Source organism: Sciurus vulgaris, assembly GCF_902686455.1.
Source record: "Sciurus vulgaris genome assembly, chromosome: 4".
NCBI lineage: Eukaryota > Metazoa > Chordata > Mammalia > Rodentia > Sciuridae > Sciurus > Sciurus vulgaris.
In genome coordinates this window covers 53,909,084-53,929,390 of record NC_136464.1, presented here as the reverse complement: position 1 = coordinate 53,929,390, position 20,307 = coordinate 53,909,084, and the positions used below count along the sequence as shown (strand labels likewise).

Sequence of the window (20,307 nt, the reverse complement as noted above, 5' to 3'; positions counted from 1 at the left end):
CTAAGCAGGTACTCTACCTGCTATACCTCAAACAATGGTACATTTTGAAAGGTAAAAGTTTTAGAGCTTATATAAAAATGTCGTGTGTGTGTGTGTGTGTGTATACATATATACATATATATCATAAATTGAAGAGTTTTTATTTGGCAACACATACTAAGTAAAGACTGAATTTTAGTACATTTGGTATTATCTCATGGGTTGCAGCCTTTGACCACTAGAATTCTGATCATTTATAACTTTAAGACCTAGTTCTAAACATTCCTTAAATGTGCATCATTTTAAAAGACATTTCAAAAAAATAAAAAGACATTTCAATTTTGGTTAATTCTCATTCTCATCTCCAATACATGCTTTGCCAGATCTGACTTCACCATGACCTTATACTTCATAAATCCTTAATAGTAATTATTAGGAAACCCAGGGAGGCTGGTTACTTTATGTAACTTGCCCTGCTTCATGCCCACAGTACACAAATGTCTTGAGTATGATTTTGATTATACAACAAAGATCAGATTCTAAAGGATATAATTAACTAAGCTGCTGAAAGCCAGAAGGTGAATTAAGTTTGAGCACATCCTTGGAGAAAATCACCTTGCTTCTCAAATGCACAGAAAGTTAACAGAAATTTGTTCTCATGTTAGTATATGAAAATCCTTATTGATATTCAGGTATTAGCAAGGTAGTGATATGGATACTTTATTTTCTACCAATTGCCCCATGTATTCTTTTATTGCTTTAATCTGTTCTTTGGCAGTATTTGGGTCGACAAAAAAGAAATTAAGGAAGGAGGAAATTACTTGGAACTACTAAATCTTACAATGCTAAACCAATAGATGCATTCCCTAACCAAACCTTTAACCTTACTCTCCTAGAAAAAGCAACCAGTTTATCATTGGTCTGGCATCTCCCTGTTCACTGTTTCAGAAATATGGTCTTATGGTCACACCTAACATCATCTATGTAGCAGTCATCAAAAGAAATCCAACACGAATTTGAGCAACTTTTAGGTCCAATTCTGAACTTATGAGAAATAAGAGACAGAGAAAAAGTTAAAGTATACAATAGAGATGAAATCAGCAAAATTCAAAATGTGAGCAATGTACAGAACAAAATACCTAGTTCTTCAATAGTAAATTCCAAGGAAAAAAACAGAGGCAAAGCCTATAAGTTAAAAGTAACCTAAAAGACTCAAATCCTCACAATGTACAGATCTCATTTGGATTTTATGTGAAACAAATAATTAGAAAATTATGACATCTACAAAAAAATATTTGGACACTCATTGATTATTTAGTGGTTTTAAGGAATTATCTTTTTTGGGGGTGCAGTACTGGGGATCTAATCCAGAGCCTCACGTATGCTGGGCAAGCACTATTCCACTAAGCTATATCTCTAGCCTTCATTACTATTTTTTTTACTATTTTTTAAATATAATAATGGTTTGTATAAAAACCAATTCATTATGTTTTAGTAATACATATGAAACAATTTATGGAAGAAATATAATGCTCAGGATTTGGTTCAAATTAATTCAGGAATGGGGAAAGTGGGTAGAACTAGATGGGCCATGAGTTATCAGTACTAAACTAGGTGATGGGTACACAGAGGGGCAGTATACTGTTATATACACATATGACTGTCTGAAATTCTCAATTTAAAAAAGGCCAGACACAAAATATAACCCAATATAAAGCCAGAAACTCACAAATTCCCAAAGTTCTTAAGAATATGGGCACTGTTTTATGTCTCAGATGTTCTATCTCCCATAATGAACTTTTCATCTCAGGATTCACTCTCTATTCTTTCTTCCTTCTATGCACTACATTGATTTCCTCCAATGACACAGGTATACTCTCCTACAGATAAAACAATTTAAGAATGTTCTCTGTGTGGAATGCACAATGATAAGCAAGTTATCTTTTTCTTCTTTTGCATCTGAAGGACAGAAGCAGGTGTCCCCTTCTCATAAATATACTTTCTCTTCTTACATGAGAACATCATGAGGTATAAGAAGATCACAGGGTTTAATTGGGCACTAAGAGGAAGGACAGGATTCAAAAGGGTAACAAGAGAGAAACGGACTTCAGAATAATTACATCAACAATCATATTACAATGACCCTTATTGATTTGTTGTTGACAGAAGTATGTGCAATGGAGCATCATTGTTCATTCAGAACTGAGTTTCCTTGCATCCAACTCAATTACCCAACAAAGTTCCATGCCTTTCCACCTTGCATGACAAACATTTCTGACTTGCCTCAGTTCTTTTTCTTGGGAGACCTATGCAGGAACTGAATCAGGCAAGAAGGGTCCTCTGTATAAGTCCCTACCTGTGTCCCGACTGCTCTGGGACATGGAATCATTCTCCACCTTATAGATGACTGTCCCCTGAGAATCTGAAGAGAAGTGACTGACCACAGACTCATGATGGGAGTATTTGTAGGGATAGCTCTCCGTTGAGGAATCTGTTCGAGTGTCACTTGAGATGGAGGGCTCCCTCCCTAAGGGAAGGAGGAGACACATATGCAAAAGTGAGGAAAGACAGTGACAGAAGAGGAAAAGAAATGGATACAACAAAGATCCATAAAGCAAGAACTTCCTAGAAGGAAGGGTGAGAATGATATATTATAGAGTCATTCTTCCTAACTTCCAGATATTCCAGACACACATAAAATTCCTCCCACTTCTGTCCCTAACTTGCTAAAGCCCTCACTTTGCCTGCCGCTGTGAAAAACTGTGGGGCTTTTAGAAAACCTATGGGAAAAAAGTAGAAGAAATGAAAAAGTTGTAGGAAGTAAGATCTATTGAGATGGAAAGTCCCAGGCCAACCAGTACATAACCAGTTGTTTACCTATCCTATCATACTTTTCCTGTACTGCCATGAGTGTTGCTGTAAAAATCTTAATTGATATGTATTTTAATATCACTGAGAAACTATGAGGCTGATATCTAATTGTTGGTTTTAATTAGTTCAATCAATCAGAATGCTTTCTTTCAAACACCTAACTGAAATATGCACAACAGGACAAATGAGTGTTTGACTTAAGGGAGAAATAAAGCAGGTCTGTGTGGGGTCCCTAAGTATGAAGAAAGTACCAGGTACCAAGCAGGAGGGAAGGAGAAAGATGTCAAAGTCAAATATCTTCTTCAAAATTATACCAAGAGCCAGTGCAATATCCAGAAGAGAAAAAAAATATATTTATTCTTCCTTTTCAGAAATCAGAACAAAACTACCAGGATTATACTTCAAATATTATGAGCCTCTATGGGCTAGCCTGAGACTTTAGACATCAAACTAAAAACTGTTTGTATAGGAAAACATTTAAGTTCTAAAAAATTGACTCAGAAAAGAAAAATTGATTCATAAGCTGTATTTGGAATTTTAAAACAACCTCTCTCATCATCCCCCCAAAATGATTAGCTTTGCAGTAATTCAATTTTTCTTGTCTTAACAATTCACTTAAGTCACTGTTAAACTGCTAGTAAGAATTAACCCTCTCTACCAACATTAGAAGACTACTGGAGGTCTCCCTCCCAAACTTAGTTTCTTGGTGTAAATGAATATAGTATCCTTCTCACTTTTGAGTCGGAGTCAACCGACTTAGGAAACAAACCTTTGAAGGTTAAAGGAAACAAAGCTTGACATATTAGGTTTTAGCACAAATTGTCACTTCTTTCTTATATCTAAAAGATCTTCTCTCGCTCTCCAAGATAGGCTATGAACTAAGCACCCAAATATGAATCACAACTATCTGATCACATGAAATGCGAAGAGAGGAGAGATAGAGAGGTTGCTCACCTGAATCCTCACTATCGTAGCATGTCCTGCTGTATGACTGGAACTGAGCTTGGGGAGGCAAGTCCTGGGTAGACACTGGGGTACCCTGGGGGTCTGCATAAAGCAGCAGCAGGGGCTGATAATGTCCCTTGATGCATTTGGTTACCACATCCTTCCATTTGGGGCCAATCTGCATCAGAAACAATCAGAAAAACACGACAATTATACTTCATATTCACAATTCATAATATATCTTCTTGTTCTGCTTTACTAAAGAAAAGAATTGGGTAAAGAGATAATAAAAGAGATCTTAGACCTAAACTTAGTAAATCTTTTTATTCCATCTTTTTTTGCTAAATCCTTTTAGAAAGCATTAAAAATCCCGTAAAACTGGAGCTGGGGTTGTAACTCAGTGGTAGAGCATGTGCCTAGCATGTGTGAGGCACTGGGTTTGATTCTCAGCACTGCATATAAATGAATAAATAAAGACCCATCAACAACTAAAAAAATTCCCATGAAATAAAGAAATAATAAATAAAATGACTTTTATTTTTGTGAAACATCAACTCAGTTTTGAAATATGAATAAAAGCTCTCAAAGGTGGGACATGCTATGTGAAAGAACTTCAGTTGCCTTAATGACCAATTAATTTTCTCAGACATCTGATTAAAGCTTTCATTTGAAATTTGCACTTCCATGATTTTCTCCTAAATATTAAAATCACTCTTAAGAAGATGAAGAGCACACTGGCATTCTCTTGCAGTCTGACATAGAATAAATGACATTCACCGTCAGAGTTTACACATGATAGGGCACAAAATGTCAAACTGCTTAGAATAGACAGCTGAACCTCTCAGTCTTAGCCCTATGATGGAATCAGCTCTGCTATCACAGTGAAAAAGAGTAACAGAACAGTCATGGCAACAACAATCCAATCAAATCCCCAGACTCATCCCACCGTAAGCAATAATTTATCAGCCCTGAGATAAAGTATTGCCCAATGGTAATTCCAAGATTTGGAATTCTAAATTTTGTGTTGACTTTATACCCTAATTTGAGAAATTAGCTTGTTCCCACTCAAATGAACCAATTAACACACTTTAAAAATAGGACTATTTTTTTTCTGATGAGGGGATTCAGAAAAAACAACAGAAGATACATTGATCCTATCTTTAAAGAACTAAGCATCTATTGGAGAAGACAAGACTAATACTCTTATGAAATCTGGCAGACAGTTACATGGAAAGAGAAAAAAAGTACATTGTAGAGAGATGGGCAAGGTCACCTTTCAAATTTACGAAAATAAAAAATGAAGATAAATGAATATCCTTGTTTTTATTTGTTTGTTTTGGGTACTGGGAATTGAACCCAGGGGTGCTTTACCACGAAGTTACATTCCTATCCCTTTTTGTTTTGAGACAGGATCTTGCTAAGTTGCTGAAGGACTTGCTAAATTGACGAGGCTGGCCTCAAACTTGACTCCTGTTTCAGTCTCCTGAGTCACTGGGATTATAAATCTGTGCCACCATGCCTGGCTATTCTTGCTTTTTTTATTGTAGTCACCAAACACTTCAAGAAAGCCTTGACTATTCCTACCTCCTTGACATGAGCATCATCAAAGTACATCCACTTGCGTATCTTTGTTTGAAAAAAGAATGTAGAGTAATGTTTGCCATAGTAACAGATCATTCCTACTAAGTACAGTTCAGACTGCTTGGCCCGGTCATCTGTCACTCTGAAAAACAGCTGTAGGGAAAAAAAGAAAAGGAAGGAAAAGAATTGTTATATATTCAACCATTTCACATCACCTCTCAGTAGACTCCAACATTTAATTAAGGTACTAACTTGCTCTTCCTCCCTTCACTCTAAGTTTTTTTGCTAATCCAAATTAATTATCAGAAATAAACCTAAACATACACAAGACTGGGATCCTAATTAGAATAAGATATATTCCATGCTTGTGTAAACATATGAAAATGAATTCTACTGTTATGTATAACTAAAAGAATAAATAAAAATTTGAAAAATTTAAAAAACAGAAATAAACCCAAGAAGGGAAAAAGTAAGGAAAAGCAAGACAGATAGTGGCCAGTAAGCTGGCAAGAAGTGATGCTTCTTCATACTTTTCAGTATTTTCTTCCTGAGGCCTACCTATCATAGAGGAGCCAGGAAGGTGTTTTTATTTTAAATGCTCTTAAGTTTCAAAGGTTTCTTATCAGCTGACCATACAAATATAAAATTTCCTACTGAGAACTTAAGTAGAGGGAAAGAAAGTCCTTAGGATCAATACAACCATTCTGGTTATCAGCATTGCAATTCCTAGGTGCCCAATACAGTCCTGAGTGCTAAGAGACAAAAACATTTAAAGAAAAGGATTCTGGCCTTGAGGAACATACTTGGTTAAGAAATAAACATAAAATTTCAACCAAAACAGTACAGAACTTGTAGACTATAGAAAATTTTTAAAAAGAGATGTTGTTATGCATAGTCTTCTCAGGTCAGATACCTAAGAAAACCTAAAATAAGTTTCCAAATAGTTGATTTATCTTCAATAATGGCTTAACAGCTTTAAAACAACAATGGCTTCCCTTAGTCACAGGACTATCCTAGAGAGAAACTAGTAGAAAGAAAGTTAGACTTTCTAGTTCTTCTTTAACTGAAGGAAAACCCTGGCTGTACCTACACTAAGACATAGACCTGATAAGGCAGAGATCCAAACTGAAGTCTTTTTCTTTATTTCCCTAAATAAATGTACCTCAAAAAACACTAAATTTTCTTCCAAGCTGCTTCATTATCTTTCAACAGATATTGGTTCCTTATATCCTTGGACTCAGGTTCCAACATTTATCTCCTTCAAATCCTACAGCAGCTATAATCAGGATTGCTCACTTCTTTGACCTTACTACCTTCCATGGATAAATATACTTCCCTCCACCATGCTGTTATAAACAACAATGAATACAGCATGCAATAACTTTATAAATTAATTCATTTTTACCAGTAGCTAAGTCTACCCATCCTATCCTTCAAGGTCAAAATCATTCCATATCTTCTAAAAAGGCTTTACCACCTTCATAAAGGAAATATGTGAGCATGTACATACAGGTACAGGTATCTACATAAATAAGCATGAGTATATCCGTTCAAAACTCTATAATATGTGTCATCTAGGACATACCTTTTTATTCAGTGCTTGAGCAATACTAAGACACAAGAACTCTAAGTCAGAGATAAAGGTAACTAACACGCACATCACCCAACTTAAGACAGGTGCCCAGACTGTGGATAACATCTTCTGCCAAGTCTGAATGGTCGGAGTCCCAAACCAGCCCAATTGTGATAATCTGCGGAGCATTCATCAATACACGGCGAATCCGGATCCTCTCTCCACAGTTGCTCTGAAATACATATACCATGCTAAACCAACAAGTTTCCCACTGGCTCTGCCTTAATTCCACTGAGTCAATGTTCTCCTTCTCACTCTGAACCCCACCCAACTTAACTTACTGGACAGTTCCGCAGATCCCCCATGGTGCTGGCATTCTGCAGCAGCTCTCCAAACATGCTTGGCGAAGGTTTTTCTCGTCTTTCCAGCATACAAATAGCCTGATTGCTTCAAGATGGCGGGGGGGGGGGGGGGGGGGGTCGGAGGGGGAGTAATGGTGGAACTTGTACTGAGTTATGGTTAAATTTTTTTAAAAAATCATTCATACAAATTCCTAACTCACATGTTTGATCTTCTTCCTCTGCCCAAAATCCATAGCCCCTTATCCTGACCAGCCTCAGTGTCCCACAAACACAGTGAGTACTGCTACCTGTCCCAAAATCCAAAGCTCATAGAATCCCCATTTCTCCTCCCACTTTGCTGACCAGAACTGAGCCTAAGAAAAGAGGAGGGACGGGAGGGGAAAGAAGGAGAACAAATGTTATTTTTAAATAAATAAGTGTTCTGAGTTCAGAACACAGATTCAGCAATAAGGATATACACTACGGGGAGCCTTCAGTCAAAGTCCAATCAACTGGAGAAGTGTCTAAGGGTATAACAGAGAACTCTCTAAGACTCACCAAAGGGAAGTGGTGGAGATGTAATGCACCATCTGGATGAAGGGCAGGGGATCAGAAGTGGCACCACAGCTAGTACATACACACTGGGCCAGGGAGAAAAAACAAAACTAAGCAGCCAGTCACAATATTTTGAAACCCATTTACAAACCACATCCCACGATAACATGTTCTTGAGGAAAAGATATAATTAGATATGGGGGCAAAGATAAGGGCTCACCTGCTCAAACAATGTCATTGCAAATTTCTGGTGGGAAATGCAGTGTTGGGCAGTACATATATCTTCTTTGGTTTCATCAGCAATATGGAAGTGAATTCTCATCAGGAGGTTTTCCTAACAGGGAAAGAACAAAAACAATATACCAACAATACTTAAATAGACAAATGGACAAACTACCCAGAAAAATAGCAACTCTCCTAGAAAGGAGGAATAACACTGATTTTTTTTTTAGCATACCTTTATTTTATTTGTTTATTTTTATGTGGTGCTAGGGATTTAACCAAGTACCTCATACATGCTAGGCAAGCACTCTATCACTGAGCTACAGCCCCAACCCCAATACCATCGATTTTTTTTTTAACCTTTTTCAAAAAACAACATCAAAAGCCAGTCTCAGGAAATCAAGGGTGGACTGTTTTCTCTCATATGTGGAAGCTAGAGCAAAACAAGGGAAAGAAGGTGGGGAGGACCTGGTATCAAAAAGATATCAGATCAATACAATAGAAGAAGAAGATAGGGAGAGAGACAGGAAAGAGAAGGAAATGCAGAATGAATTTTTAAAAACCATGCTATGTGCAGACATAAATATACCACAAGGAATTTCATTTCACCTTTATGAATAAGTAGAAAGAACCAATCAAAAATAAATAGATAAGCAAAAGGAAAATCAATAGAGTAGAGGAAGGAGAATTGGGAAAGGGAGAAGGGAAGGGAATAGTGGGGGAACATGAACTGAAATCAAATTCCATGCACGTGTGATATCGTAAGGACTAACCCAACTACTATGTATGACTATAAGGCTTTAGTTTAAAAAGAAAAAAAAAAAACTATCCAAATCAGAAAATGAGTATTAATCTAGTTTATTCAGATTTTATCAGTTTTACATGCACTTGTGTGTGTGTGCAATTTTATCACATGTACAGAGTCATGGAACCTCACTACAATCAAGATATATAGCCAGGCATGGTGGCGCATGTCTGTAACCCCAGTAGCTCAGGAGGCTTAGGCAGGAGGATCACAAATTCAAAGCTAGCCTCAGTACTCAGTGAGACCCTGACTCAAAATAAAAAAATAAAAAGGGCTGGGGATGTGGCTCATTGGTAAGCACTCCTGAGTTCAATCCCTGGTACCAAAAAAAGAGAATGTTATACAAATGGGATTATAAGGTATGCAATCAGCACTGTTCCCTGAAGATCCGTCCAAGTTGTTAAATAAATCAACAATTCACTCCTTTTTATTACTGCATAGTATTCCATGGTACAGACATACTACAATTTTACTCACTACCCACTGAAAGGCACTTAAGTTACTGCCAACTTTTTCACTATTATGTATAGATTTTTATATGACTGTAACTTTTTCTTTCTCTGGAATATATGTCCAGGAATGCAACTGCTGGATCATATGGTAATCTGCATGTTTAGTTCTGTAAAAAATTACCGAACTTTTCCAGGGGAGAAATACCATTTTCAGCAATCCAAATTCTCAGGAGTATCTCTGATTTTTGGCCCCAAATCATTTTTTGGTCCACTTATCCTTTGATGGGATGTATATCAGTCTCAGATGTTTTTATTTGTTCCATAAAGTCTTTTAAAGATTGATGGATACAACACACAATTCAGAAAAATTAGGATCTTCTATTGAAGTCACTGGGGGCAACATAGATGTCTATATAGCATACCACATTTGTACTAGGGACTCGGTTATTCCCTGTTTACTATTTTTAACACCAGATAAGTTCAATAAAGTCCCTAGACCAGCAAAATCAGTATTAGCATTACCTAGGAATTTCGTAGAGATGAATATTCTTAGGTTCTATCCCAGGTTACTGAATCAGAAGCTCTGAGGAGTCCAGCAATTTGTATTTTAATGGCTCCTTGGAAACTAAGAGCCACTGTTTTATGCAAAGGCATGTAGAAAACTAGCCTAATCCTCAAGGAAAGATAATAAACCCATTAGGTAATTCACACTGCAGAGACACTACAGAGTTATGAGAAACTAGATAAACTCCTAGTGATAATTAAAGATCAGGGCACAGTTAATTCCATTATGAAGTAGTAAGTCCCTGATGGAGACCATTTAGCAGTCCTGTCCCATATCAAAATGGGCCAGAGGCCAGCACTTACAAAGCACTCTGCAGCATCATCCATAATTCCCAGCTGGAAACGCTGTTCATCTTGGAAAGTCTTTGCCAGAGCACTGCGGAGAGTATCAGATGGTAGCACTTTTTCACTACTACACTGAAACTGGTTAAAGATCCCCTGTAGAGAAAAGGTTAGACAAGAGAAAAAGCACAATGCTGTTATTAAACTTCTACACATACCACTTTGTCATGTTAGCATCTCTGTAGTGACAGTTATAGAAGCAAAAGTACTTCCCATGGATTGATATGCTTGCAGTTAGTAATTTAAAAAAAGAATCAAGAGTCAGAATGAAGGGCACAATCTGTGCTAATGGAGCCTCCATCTGAGTGTGATACAAAGGATACATTAGGAGAGACCATTAATGAAATGCAGTTACCTTATTTACTCTGATAGAGATAGAAATAGATACTCAGGTTAAAAAAGGGGGGGAGGGGTAAGTCAGATGTAAATGGACTGGCAACTTATTCTCTGGGGACTCATTCTATAAAACTTGGCCCTGGGCTGCGGATATAGCTCAGTTGGTAGAGTGCCTGCCTCCACGCAAGCACAAGGCCCTGGGTTCGATCGCCAGCACCACAAAAAAAAAAAAAAAAAAAAACAACTTGGCCCTCTTCTTTTAAATTTTTTAGCTAATATAAAATTTAAAAAGTATAAAGAAGAATACAACAAAAACCTGTTGTCGGGGCTGCAATTGTGGCTCAGTGGTAGAGCGCTTCCCTAGCATGTGTGAGGCACTGGGTTTGATCCTCAGCACCACATAAAAATAAATAAAATATTGTGTCCGTCTACAACTAAAAAAAATTTTTTTTTAAATTAAAAACAACAACCTGTTGTCTACCACCTAGAAATAAACAATCTATCATGTTTACTTCCAATCTACAGATAGAGCTAAAACAGTCTTGTTTAAGACTGCCCCGGGGCTGGGGATATGGCTCAATAGGTAGAGTGCTTGCCTCACATGCACAAAACTCCAGATTCAATCCCCAGCACCACCAAGAAAAAAACAACCTTCCCCATCTCTGAAAGTCACTCAGTATCATGAGTTTTTTTGCAGAGTCTTCTGTTTCTAATACTTTTATATACAAATATATAATTATATAGCATAATTTTGTATGTATGTGTATATTTTGTTCATGTAAAAACTATCACAGTTTCTTATTTTTTCAAAATACAGTATTGTTTTTGAGATCTATCCACATTGATGGATCTCAAAAACATTCTTCTTCTCTGCTGTACACCATTTAATCAAGTGACAATACCACAACTATATTTCCGTTTCTTTATTAACAGGCATTTTGGCAGTCTCCAATTTTTCTGCTATTATGAAGAGGCAATGACAACTTATATTCCTACCAGTATGTGATATAAACTGCCCCATAATCAAAATACTGTCAAAAATAAATATTGTTAGACTGGGTAAAGTTGGTCTTTCAAACTACTTTTAATCTCTCTGGGTCCTTTGTTAGCATAACTTGGGGCAAATATCTTCTAGCCTAATGACCTTGGCTATAGTCTATTTTTAGACACAGCCATTTTTTGCTTCAGTGTAATTGTTATCATCTTCTCTGTCTTTACCTACACCTGAACCCTGTTGAAGGCAATGTCCAAAGACTGAAAACAAAAGTGGCAACAGGTAGCACTTGGCTGGATGAGGCATTCTCAGGTGGTATTAGACTCTCCACAGAGACTAGAATGTGTTCCTTAACACTATGTTAACACTAAACCACTAAGTTAAATGACCCACTCAGCAATGCATTATATACCAACAAACCTCTTCAAAAGAAGGTATATCACTTCAAAGTATTAGCAATTTTTTCAGATTAAAAAAATGTTATTTTTCAGATACAATACGAATGAGACCAGAAACAAGACCACCTTATAAACCTACCAAAGTGATCTAAGAATACAAGGACCTACCCACGCTTGAGTGTCTAATTCTTGATCCTCATGATATTTGACCTATTTGAAGGATTTAACTGAGCTGATCTTTAAAATGCTTTCTTCCCTTGGCATCCAAAATACCAAACGCTCCTGTTTGTCTTTCTACCTCGCTGGCCACTCCTTACCATTCTCCTTTGCCAGTTTCTTACCAATTCTAAGACTTAGCTATCTTGATTTCTCTACAGTCATTTGTACTCTTAGTAGTTTCACCTAGAATCATGGCTTTTGGATACCACACATACATTGACAACTGCCACATTCACATCAACAGCCCAAATCTTCCTCCTGAATTCCAGATTTGTAAATCCATTTCATCTGCTACTATGCTAGTTCAAGTCAATTCATCCCTTCACTAGATGATTGCTACAATCTCTTGACTGACCCCCTTGGGTCTCAAGAAAACACACAGCAGTTTCAATACAGTAGTCAGATGATTTTTTAAAATATAAATCAGATAGTGCCATTCCTCTTCTCAAACCCTTTAAAGATTTATCGTTCAATACTCAGTAAAAGTCAAAGTTATAAAGTCCTACATCACCTGGCCAACTAGTCTACTTTGGGCTCACCCCACATCAGTCATACAGGTCTCTTGCTGTGCCCCAAACCACTATGCATGTTCAGGACCTAAGACTTTGCACTTAAATCAAAACTATTTTCCTCATTCTACCTACACACTAGCATCTTTCCTCCTCATAAACATTCAATATCCATCCCTGAGGAAGTTAAGAACAGATTACTTGAACTGTGTAACTTCCAATTAGTTCATTAAAATGATTCCATATAATGTGGAAGAGTCAGCGCCAGCAATACATATTTAGTATTATTTAATAAGTTATGGGCAAAATCTATTATAGTTATTCCAAGTTATTTTGGATCAACCTAGGAATCTATTCACAAGTCTATTATAAATTCAGGCAAAGGCAGGGTAGGGTCTTCCATAATTTTACTGGAAGGGAAGGAATGTCTATGAGAGACCCCTTAGGCCAAAAGAAAATATCTAGATCCACAATTAAACAGTTGGAGTATCTGTCCAGTGGCCTTTAGATTTTGAAATTTTAGGGGACTAAGGTGAAGAAAAGGAAGAGATTATTTCTACAAATTGCATGTGGTCTGACAACCTGATGATTTGATGAAATAAAGTCACACTAGCTTGGCAAAACTTAGTGGACTACTACGGTTTCCCAGCCTGCTGTTCTTCTCAATTGTTACTGGTAAGACATTACCACTGACAAAAGTTCTAAAACTCTATCTCCAGGGCAAGGAATGAATAAGATTTCTTTTTTTTTTTTTTTTTTGGTACCAGGGATTGAAAAACCCAAGGGTGCTTAACCACTGAGCCACATCCTCAGCCCCTTTTATTTTTTATTTTGAAAAATAAAACAGGATCTCAGTAAGTTGCCTGGGGCCTCACTAGTTGCTGAGGCTGGCCTCAAATTTTTATTTTTTTTTATTATATTTTAATTTTTTTGCTATGCAAGAAAACTTTAAGTGAAAGTGAGTTGAAAGTAAAGTAAAAGCAAAGTGAATCTTAAGCAGAGAGCACTCTCGAGAGAGTGAGCCATCTCCAAGCAGAGAACGACTCTGGTCTTGAACTTGCAATTCTCCTGCCTTAGCCTCCCATGCCACTGGAATTATAGGAGTGCACCACCCTGCTGGCTAGACTCGGTCCTTTGTTTGGAGTTCAAAACTGGTTCCAAAACAACCCAACAGAAAATTATTTCCAGGATGGCTCTGTACACACCTGACATTTGCAAACTTAACTCCATTTAGTCTTTCTCAACGAGTGTTCCTTAAGAATTAAGCCCTACTACTCTAAGGCATCAGCTACTCCTGATGAAATAAACTTCCCTCCTAAGCATAACACTAATTATATTCCATCCTAGGAAGAAATAAGAAAACAGTCACTTTATATGTTCTGTGGTTCAGAAGATTCTGTTTGAGAAAGGACAGAGTTCCACTCAGAGATGGCATAATGTAATAGTTAAACTGCAAGGCTTGGAGGCACAGGCCTATAATCTCAACAACCAAGGAGGCTGAGAAAGAGAACTGCAAGTTCAAGACCAGCCTCAGCAACTTAGTGAGATCCAGTATCAGATGAAAAATGAAATGGCCTGGGGATGTAGCTCAGTAGTAAAGGGTTCCTGGGTTAAATTTTCAGCACACACACACAAAAGTACTAAATATAATAAAATATAATAGTTAAGAGCTTGGATGCTGAAGCCAAACTGTTTTCAAATTCCTAACCCTGATATATAAGGTTCTGTTGTTTTAAGACCTTGGGCACATTATTTAACTTTTCTAGATCTCAATTTCTTTTTTCTTTTTTCTTTTTTTGGTATTTATTTTTGTGTCAGGGATTGAACCCAGGGATGTTTAAAAACTGAGCCACATCCACAGACCTTTTTATTTTTTTACTTATTTCTTTTTTTACAGACTGCATTTTGATTCATTGTACACAAAATATGGTACAACTTTTCATTTCTATGGATGTACACAATGTAGATTCACACCATTCATGAAATCATACATGTACATAAGGTAATAATATCTGTCTCAGTCTACTATCTTTCCTTCCCCAACCCCCTCCCACCCTCTACACAATCCAGATCTCAATTTCTAAGAGAGTAAATATCTCTTAGGTTTATTTGAGAATTAAAATGGATATATATATATTTGTGTGTGTGTGTGTGCGTGCTGTCAGAAGGTATTATTTATTATCATTATTACATTTAGGAGTACTTTTAAGTTACCAAAAAGTAAGTCTGCCACTGTCCTATGCTGAACAAAGGCCCTGACCCAGATGTTTCTACCTTGAGCTACTTCCTCAGTCTCTGATATCTGGATAAGGGAATGACTACTTTATTTTCGGTTCTGTTGCTGCCATGCAAGAGAAACAGATTTCTCATGACCTAGATAATTAGATTTCGGCAGAGAAAGGAAAAAGTCTAAGGTCAGGGCTCTGCCTACACCCACAATAGATCTGAAATGACCGATCTGGATGATCTGGATCTTGTGTTCAATGGTCATTGATCTCTCCATGTCATATTCTTTTCTCACCTCTTAATTATAGGCAACTTTCTCCATATAAACTGATTATCTGAAAATATTCAGAAAAGCCTGTGACTGAATCTTCTTAATTTTCTTATTTTAATTGTTATTGTCAGTCTTGCTCTGCTATTGTTAGGAAGAAGCAAGTATATTATGGATGAAGCAGCCTGAGCCCGCCCAGCATGCATCTGTGGAGCTACAAGCTCTGGAAGAAGCTGTAGCACAAAGCCCCTCTGTTAGGGCAATACACTAACTTCTGTGTCCTCCTCTCACATGAGCACAGGGGCTGGAACGGGCCTCCTTCTGTTCTTTTTTTACCCTCCTCCCACCTTTCCCAGAGGGAGATCCTGTTCACACTAAAGAAAGCCAAGAACATTTAGTTCAGCAGTAAGAACAGGTGGCAGTACCAATAAGGAACAAAAACTGGTATTCTTCCAATTGCTGAGTTCTATGGCAGAAAGAAAGGGCAGGAAGAACCAAAACCCAGGAATTATTTTTCCTTGTGGGGGTCCCTAATGGTTTCATTCAATAAGAAAAAAAAAAAAAAAAAAAAAAAAAAAACCCACCTTGAGGTTTCCCTCTCAAAGGGTGAAACCAAAAGGTCTTCTTTTTCATTCTCATGAAATACCAATTTACTTTTTGTCTGTTAACTATTTTCTTGGATGTAGTACAAAAGCAATGAGATTTTAATGACTAAAATCAGGTGCTTCCCCACCCATCTCTCTTGGATCAAGTAGCAAATAATTCTATCCACATGAGCACATAATTATTTGGATTAGTAAAAACCATGTAAAAAAAAGTAAGTGTCATAAAGACAGGAAGTCGGGGCTGGGGTTGTACCTCAGTGGTAGAGTGCTTGCCCAGCACATGTGAGGCACTGGGTTTGATCCTCAGAACCACATTAAAAAAATAATAATAAATAAATAGTGTCCATCTACAAATAAAAAAATTTTTTTTAAAGAATGACATTGAGTTTTGTCATCTACCAATGCAGCTGTTGCTTAAGTTTTTTCCCCCTAAAACACAGACTCTTTCCAGCAGAGAACAGCTGTTTATTTCTCTCTCAAGGTTTCTTAGTCCTCCATTTAAAGTCATAAGTCATAAGTAGAGATAGTGGGGGGGGTGGTCAAGAAGAAAGGCTGTCAGTAATTTCAGTGGTTTATGAGCCCAACAGTCTTTGGAAAGGGCCCCAGTTAACAGGTCAATTCATCCCTGACAGACGTCCAGCAATACCTTCTACAAAGGCATGACACAGTTTATGCCTTGCCATTAGCTCAATTCTTGGGCTTTCTCTTTTTGATATGGGCCTCACAAATTGCTCATTTTGACCCTCTTGATCACTCTTTCCTCCACACTTTCTGGAAATCAAAGAACTTAAATATGCTAATCTAATCTGTTTCTAAACACGACTTTGGAAGTAAAACAAGAAAGAAGTCATTGAGGATGTTTGCAGGAAAAAAGGACTTTCATTGGTTATGCATGTTCAAAAGAATGTTGACAAGAGGTTGAGGCAGGAGGATCACAAGTTGAAGACCAGCCTGGGCAACTTTGTAAAAGCCTGTCTCAAAATAAAATTTAAAAGGGCTGGGAGTATAATTCAGTGGTAGAACTCTTGCCTAGCATGTATGAGGCCCTGGGTTCAATGGCCCTGGGTTCAATTCCCCGTGCTAGGGAAAAAAGAAGAATGTTGAAAGTTCTTTTTCAAGCGGGGAGAAGGTAAAAGTAAACAAATGTTCACCCTTTTAGTACGCAAAACAATAACAAAGGACTTTTAACATTTTATTGTAGAAAATTTCAAACATACAAGAGTAGATAGAATAGCACAATAAACTCCCATCTACCCATTATTCAACTGCAACAATGATCAATCAGAGGCCAATCTCATTTCATCTATAACACTCACCCAATTATTCCACTCCCAAATTATTTTGAAGCAAATGCCATATTTCATCTGGATATATTTAAAAATATATCTCTAAAAAGTAATAACTCTTGGAGGAGGGCACAGTGGTGCACACCTCTAATTCCAGTGACTTAAGAAGCTTGGGCAGGAGAATCACAAGTTCAAAGTTTGAGACCAGCCTAGAAAACTTGGAGAGATCCTGTTTCAATGTTTAAAAAGAAAAAAAGTATGGGGGATTTGCTGGGGATGTAGCTAAGTTGTGGAGTGCCCCCGGGTTCATTTCTAGTACAGGAAGGAAAAAACAAAAAACATCTCTTTTTGGTTTTTGTTTAAAACTTAAACCAAAATATTACCATACACCCCAAAAGTTAATAAGAATTCTTCAATATCATTAGATATCCAGTCAGTTTAATAGAATCTCTTGATCTAACTTGGGGAAGGCAAAGAACAGTTGGCTAGTTTCTCCCTTGGAATGCTCTTTATGTCTATAAACAGCTGTCTTCTAAGCTTCCTGATTAGAAAAAAACATCCATAAAAACTATACTGGTCCCTTTAAATTTAGTTATCAATCCCATATTTCCCCATGAATTCAGAATTGTTTTTTTAAACGATGCAATCTTGGTTTTTTATCTTTATTTTCTTATTTTTATGTGGTGCTAAGAATTGAACCCAGTGCCTCATACCTACCTGCTAGGCAAGCACTCTACCACTAAGCTACAACCCCAGGCCAAGTTTAAAGTTTACTTACATTTAATTCGTAGCTCATTATTTTGGACCCAGTGGTAAGGTTAGAGACCATCAATATCTACTTATCACACTCATCCTACTTACAAGGCAAAACAGTCAGCTGTCTACATATACGCACACAGAGTAACCACAAGACTTTAAGACAATGGACTAAGAGAGACACACAGAGACAAAGATGGGCCAAATTCACAGAAGATGGTACTTCCTTTAGTGGAAAATCATAAACTAATGCTGAGATTTTATACAATATAATAATCAACTTACTAATTTTTGCCACAATAAAAAGTGCAGAACCCTCATAGATTAGGAAGAGTATACTCAAGTCAAATTTTAAAAATCAATATCATATCCACTTACCCGACTGGGGAAATCAAAAGATGGGATTCTTCTGGATATGCAAAAAGATTTTAAAATTGTTTAAGTTTTAGACTCTGCCTAAAGTTCTGGAAAGGAAAGAATCAATCATGATAGTCTCCTATATTTCTCTGTGCAATTATACCTTCTATTTTAATATCATGCACAATTCTGAACTCCAAATTTTGGTGAAAGAGAACAAAGAATTCAGTTTTATACTATCAAGTTTTATACTATCAAGTTATGTCAATGGATAAATTAATTGAGAATATTCAGATTAGCCACAGCCTAGTAGGACTTTCTAAGAATAAGGAAGGTTAATCAAAGGACCAACACAAATATATTCATATCCACAGGTATTCAAAACAAGAAAGTTAAACATTAGATGACATTTGAATTAGACTTCTAAGTATATACTTCCTTATATGTGAGTTGTTACTAGTTAAAATTTCCAGGGAGCATACTAGAAATCTAATCTCCTCCTTTAAATACACTGTCCAGTATAATGGGTTTTCTATCTTTCCTGATACTGGCCATGAAGGGCAATGAAGAACCTTCCATTCCTACTGTGCACAAAAAGTAAAAGCTGGATTAATAATGAACAATGAATAATTTTTACACCACTTTATCCTCTGGGCTTATTCTTCAGTACCCAATAAAGCAACAGCTACATGGTACAACTCAAAAAACATTAAGGGATTTGCTCCCTGAACTCTCAAATCTCTCCCAATTAACAAGTAGTCTATCTGCAGAACACACACCTTCCTGCCCCATCAGAACAATCTAACTACTCTCTAGTTACAGATATTCTGGGTCATCTTCTTTACAAAAACCTATTTTATCCCCCACCAACCAATCCCTACAAGCACTATTCCCCAGCTTCTTTGCCTTATACTAGCATTCTTAAGTGAAAAATCACTAATTGAGAAGATTTGTTGAATTTAATCAATCAATGCAACATTCTTCTTTGCATATAACAAAAAACACTCTGTCCTACATCCTGGCACTGCAAAGCCTCTAGTACAATCCCTGGAAGGAGAACAAAATCTTTGTAGCATACTAAGTACAGAGGACGGATTTCCTCCCCTGAACAGAGATAAATAAATAAGCCAACACCAAAGTAAAGTCATACCCTGGGGGTTGGGGATATAAGAGTAGATCCAATATGAATAATAAATAAGAGTTCTGGGCTCTAGGCAATGACAATTTAGGTCAGGAAAAATCTTTTAATGATATTAGGTGGGAATAAATTTGCAGTTTTAAGGGGATGGAGTAATTAGTACTCAACCTTCTATTTGCTAATAAGCCAGAGTTGACAGGCATCATAGTTCAAAGTAAGCAGAACAATGCAATGACACAAATTCTTTTCAACAAAAGCCATCATTAGTAACTTGCAATCATGTTAAGATTTTGAGGCCAAAACTACTATACAGACTTAATATCAAGTAACACAGGGCTGGAGTTGTGGCTCATTAACAGAGTGCTCGCTTCACTTGTGTGAGGTACTGGGTTCAAACCTCAATACCACATAAAAAAAAATAAACAAAACAAAGGTACTGTATCCATCTACAACTAAAAATATTTTTTTTAAAAAAAGGTAACAAAGGGAAAAAACAATATAGTTTACAGGTCCAAAATACATGGATTATCATAAATATTATGTATGACTCCCCATAAAGTAATTATAAGCACCAGATACAACCTGGTGAAGATATTGTACCTGGTGAAGATCACAAGGAATAGGAATATTGACATGTTTACAGAGAAAAAAAAAACTAAAAATAGTTAAGATATCATGAACCAAAGATGCTTACATAAAGCCAACAATAAGTGCATTTTTGGGGCTGGTGCAAGATGAAGTACATAACTGGAAAAAGAAGAGTGATATATATCTTTTAGCTGGACATGGAAGGGCTGAAAGATCAAGTATTGGAAAGTTGGCTAGATGATTCATCTAGGAACATGTTTCTGTTTCTTTTTTCCTTAACAGTGGGTACCAGAGTGAACAATTATGCGCCAACATAATGAAATCTGACTTTACAGAATTGTCAAGTTCTTATATAGAGTACTTCAGGTTGAGGAATTTGGGACTCTTCTGTTTTGAA

At 36.8% G+C, this 20,307-nt stretch overlaps 1 protein-coding gene across 20 annotated transcripts in view; it reads right to left on the bottom strand.

Moving 5' to 3' along the window:
• The window catches only part of USP54 (ubiquitin specific peptidase 54), a 134,979-nt gene that overhangs the window by 26,561 nt on the left and 88,111 nt on the right, over window positions 1–20,307 (bottom strand). For 11 of the 20 annotated variants that reach the window (XR_013763322.1, XM_079137043.1, XM_079137033.1 and 8 more), the window contains 9 exons: window positions 10,192–10,326; window positions 8,066–8,179; window positions 7,849–7,931; window positions 7,599–7,664; window positions 7,291–7,396; window positions 7,035–7,181; window positions 5,380–5,529; window positions 3,805–3,973; window positions 2,336–2,506 (listed from right to left, as the gene is read on the bottom strand). Coding sequence is in view for 19 of the 20 variants with exons in the window: in XM_079137043.1 (XP_078993169.1) it covers window positions 2,336–2,506; window positions 3,805–3,973; window positions 5,380–5,529; window positions 7,035–7,181; window positions 7,291–7,396; window positions 7,599–7,664; window positions 7,849–7,931; window positions 8,066–8,179; window positions 10,192–10,326 (1,141 nt within the window). In the remaining variant the exon portion in view is untranslated. Of the gene's footprint in view, window positions 1–2,335; window positions 2,507–3,804; window positions 3,974–5,379; window positions 5,530–7,034; window positions 7,182–7,290; window positions 7,397–7,598; window positions 7,665–7,848; window positions 7,932–8,065; window positions 8,180–10,191; window positions 10,327–15,452; window positions 15,541–20,307 lie in introns of those variants that run through there. The other 9 variants (XM_079137042.1, XM_079137047.1, XM_079137051.1 and 6 more) reach the window with 4 other exon arrangements.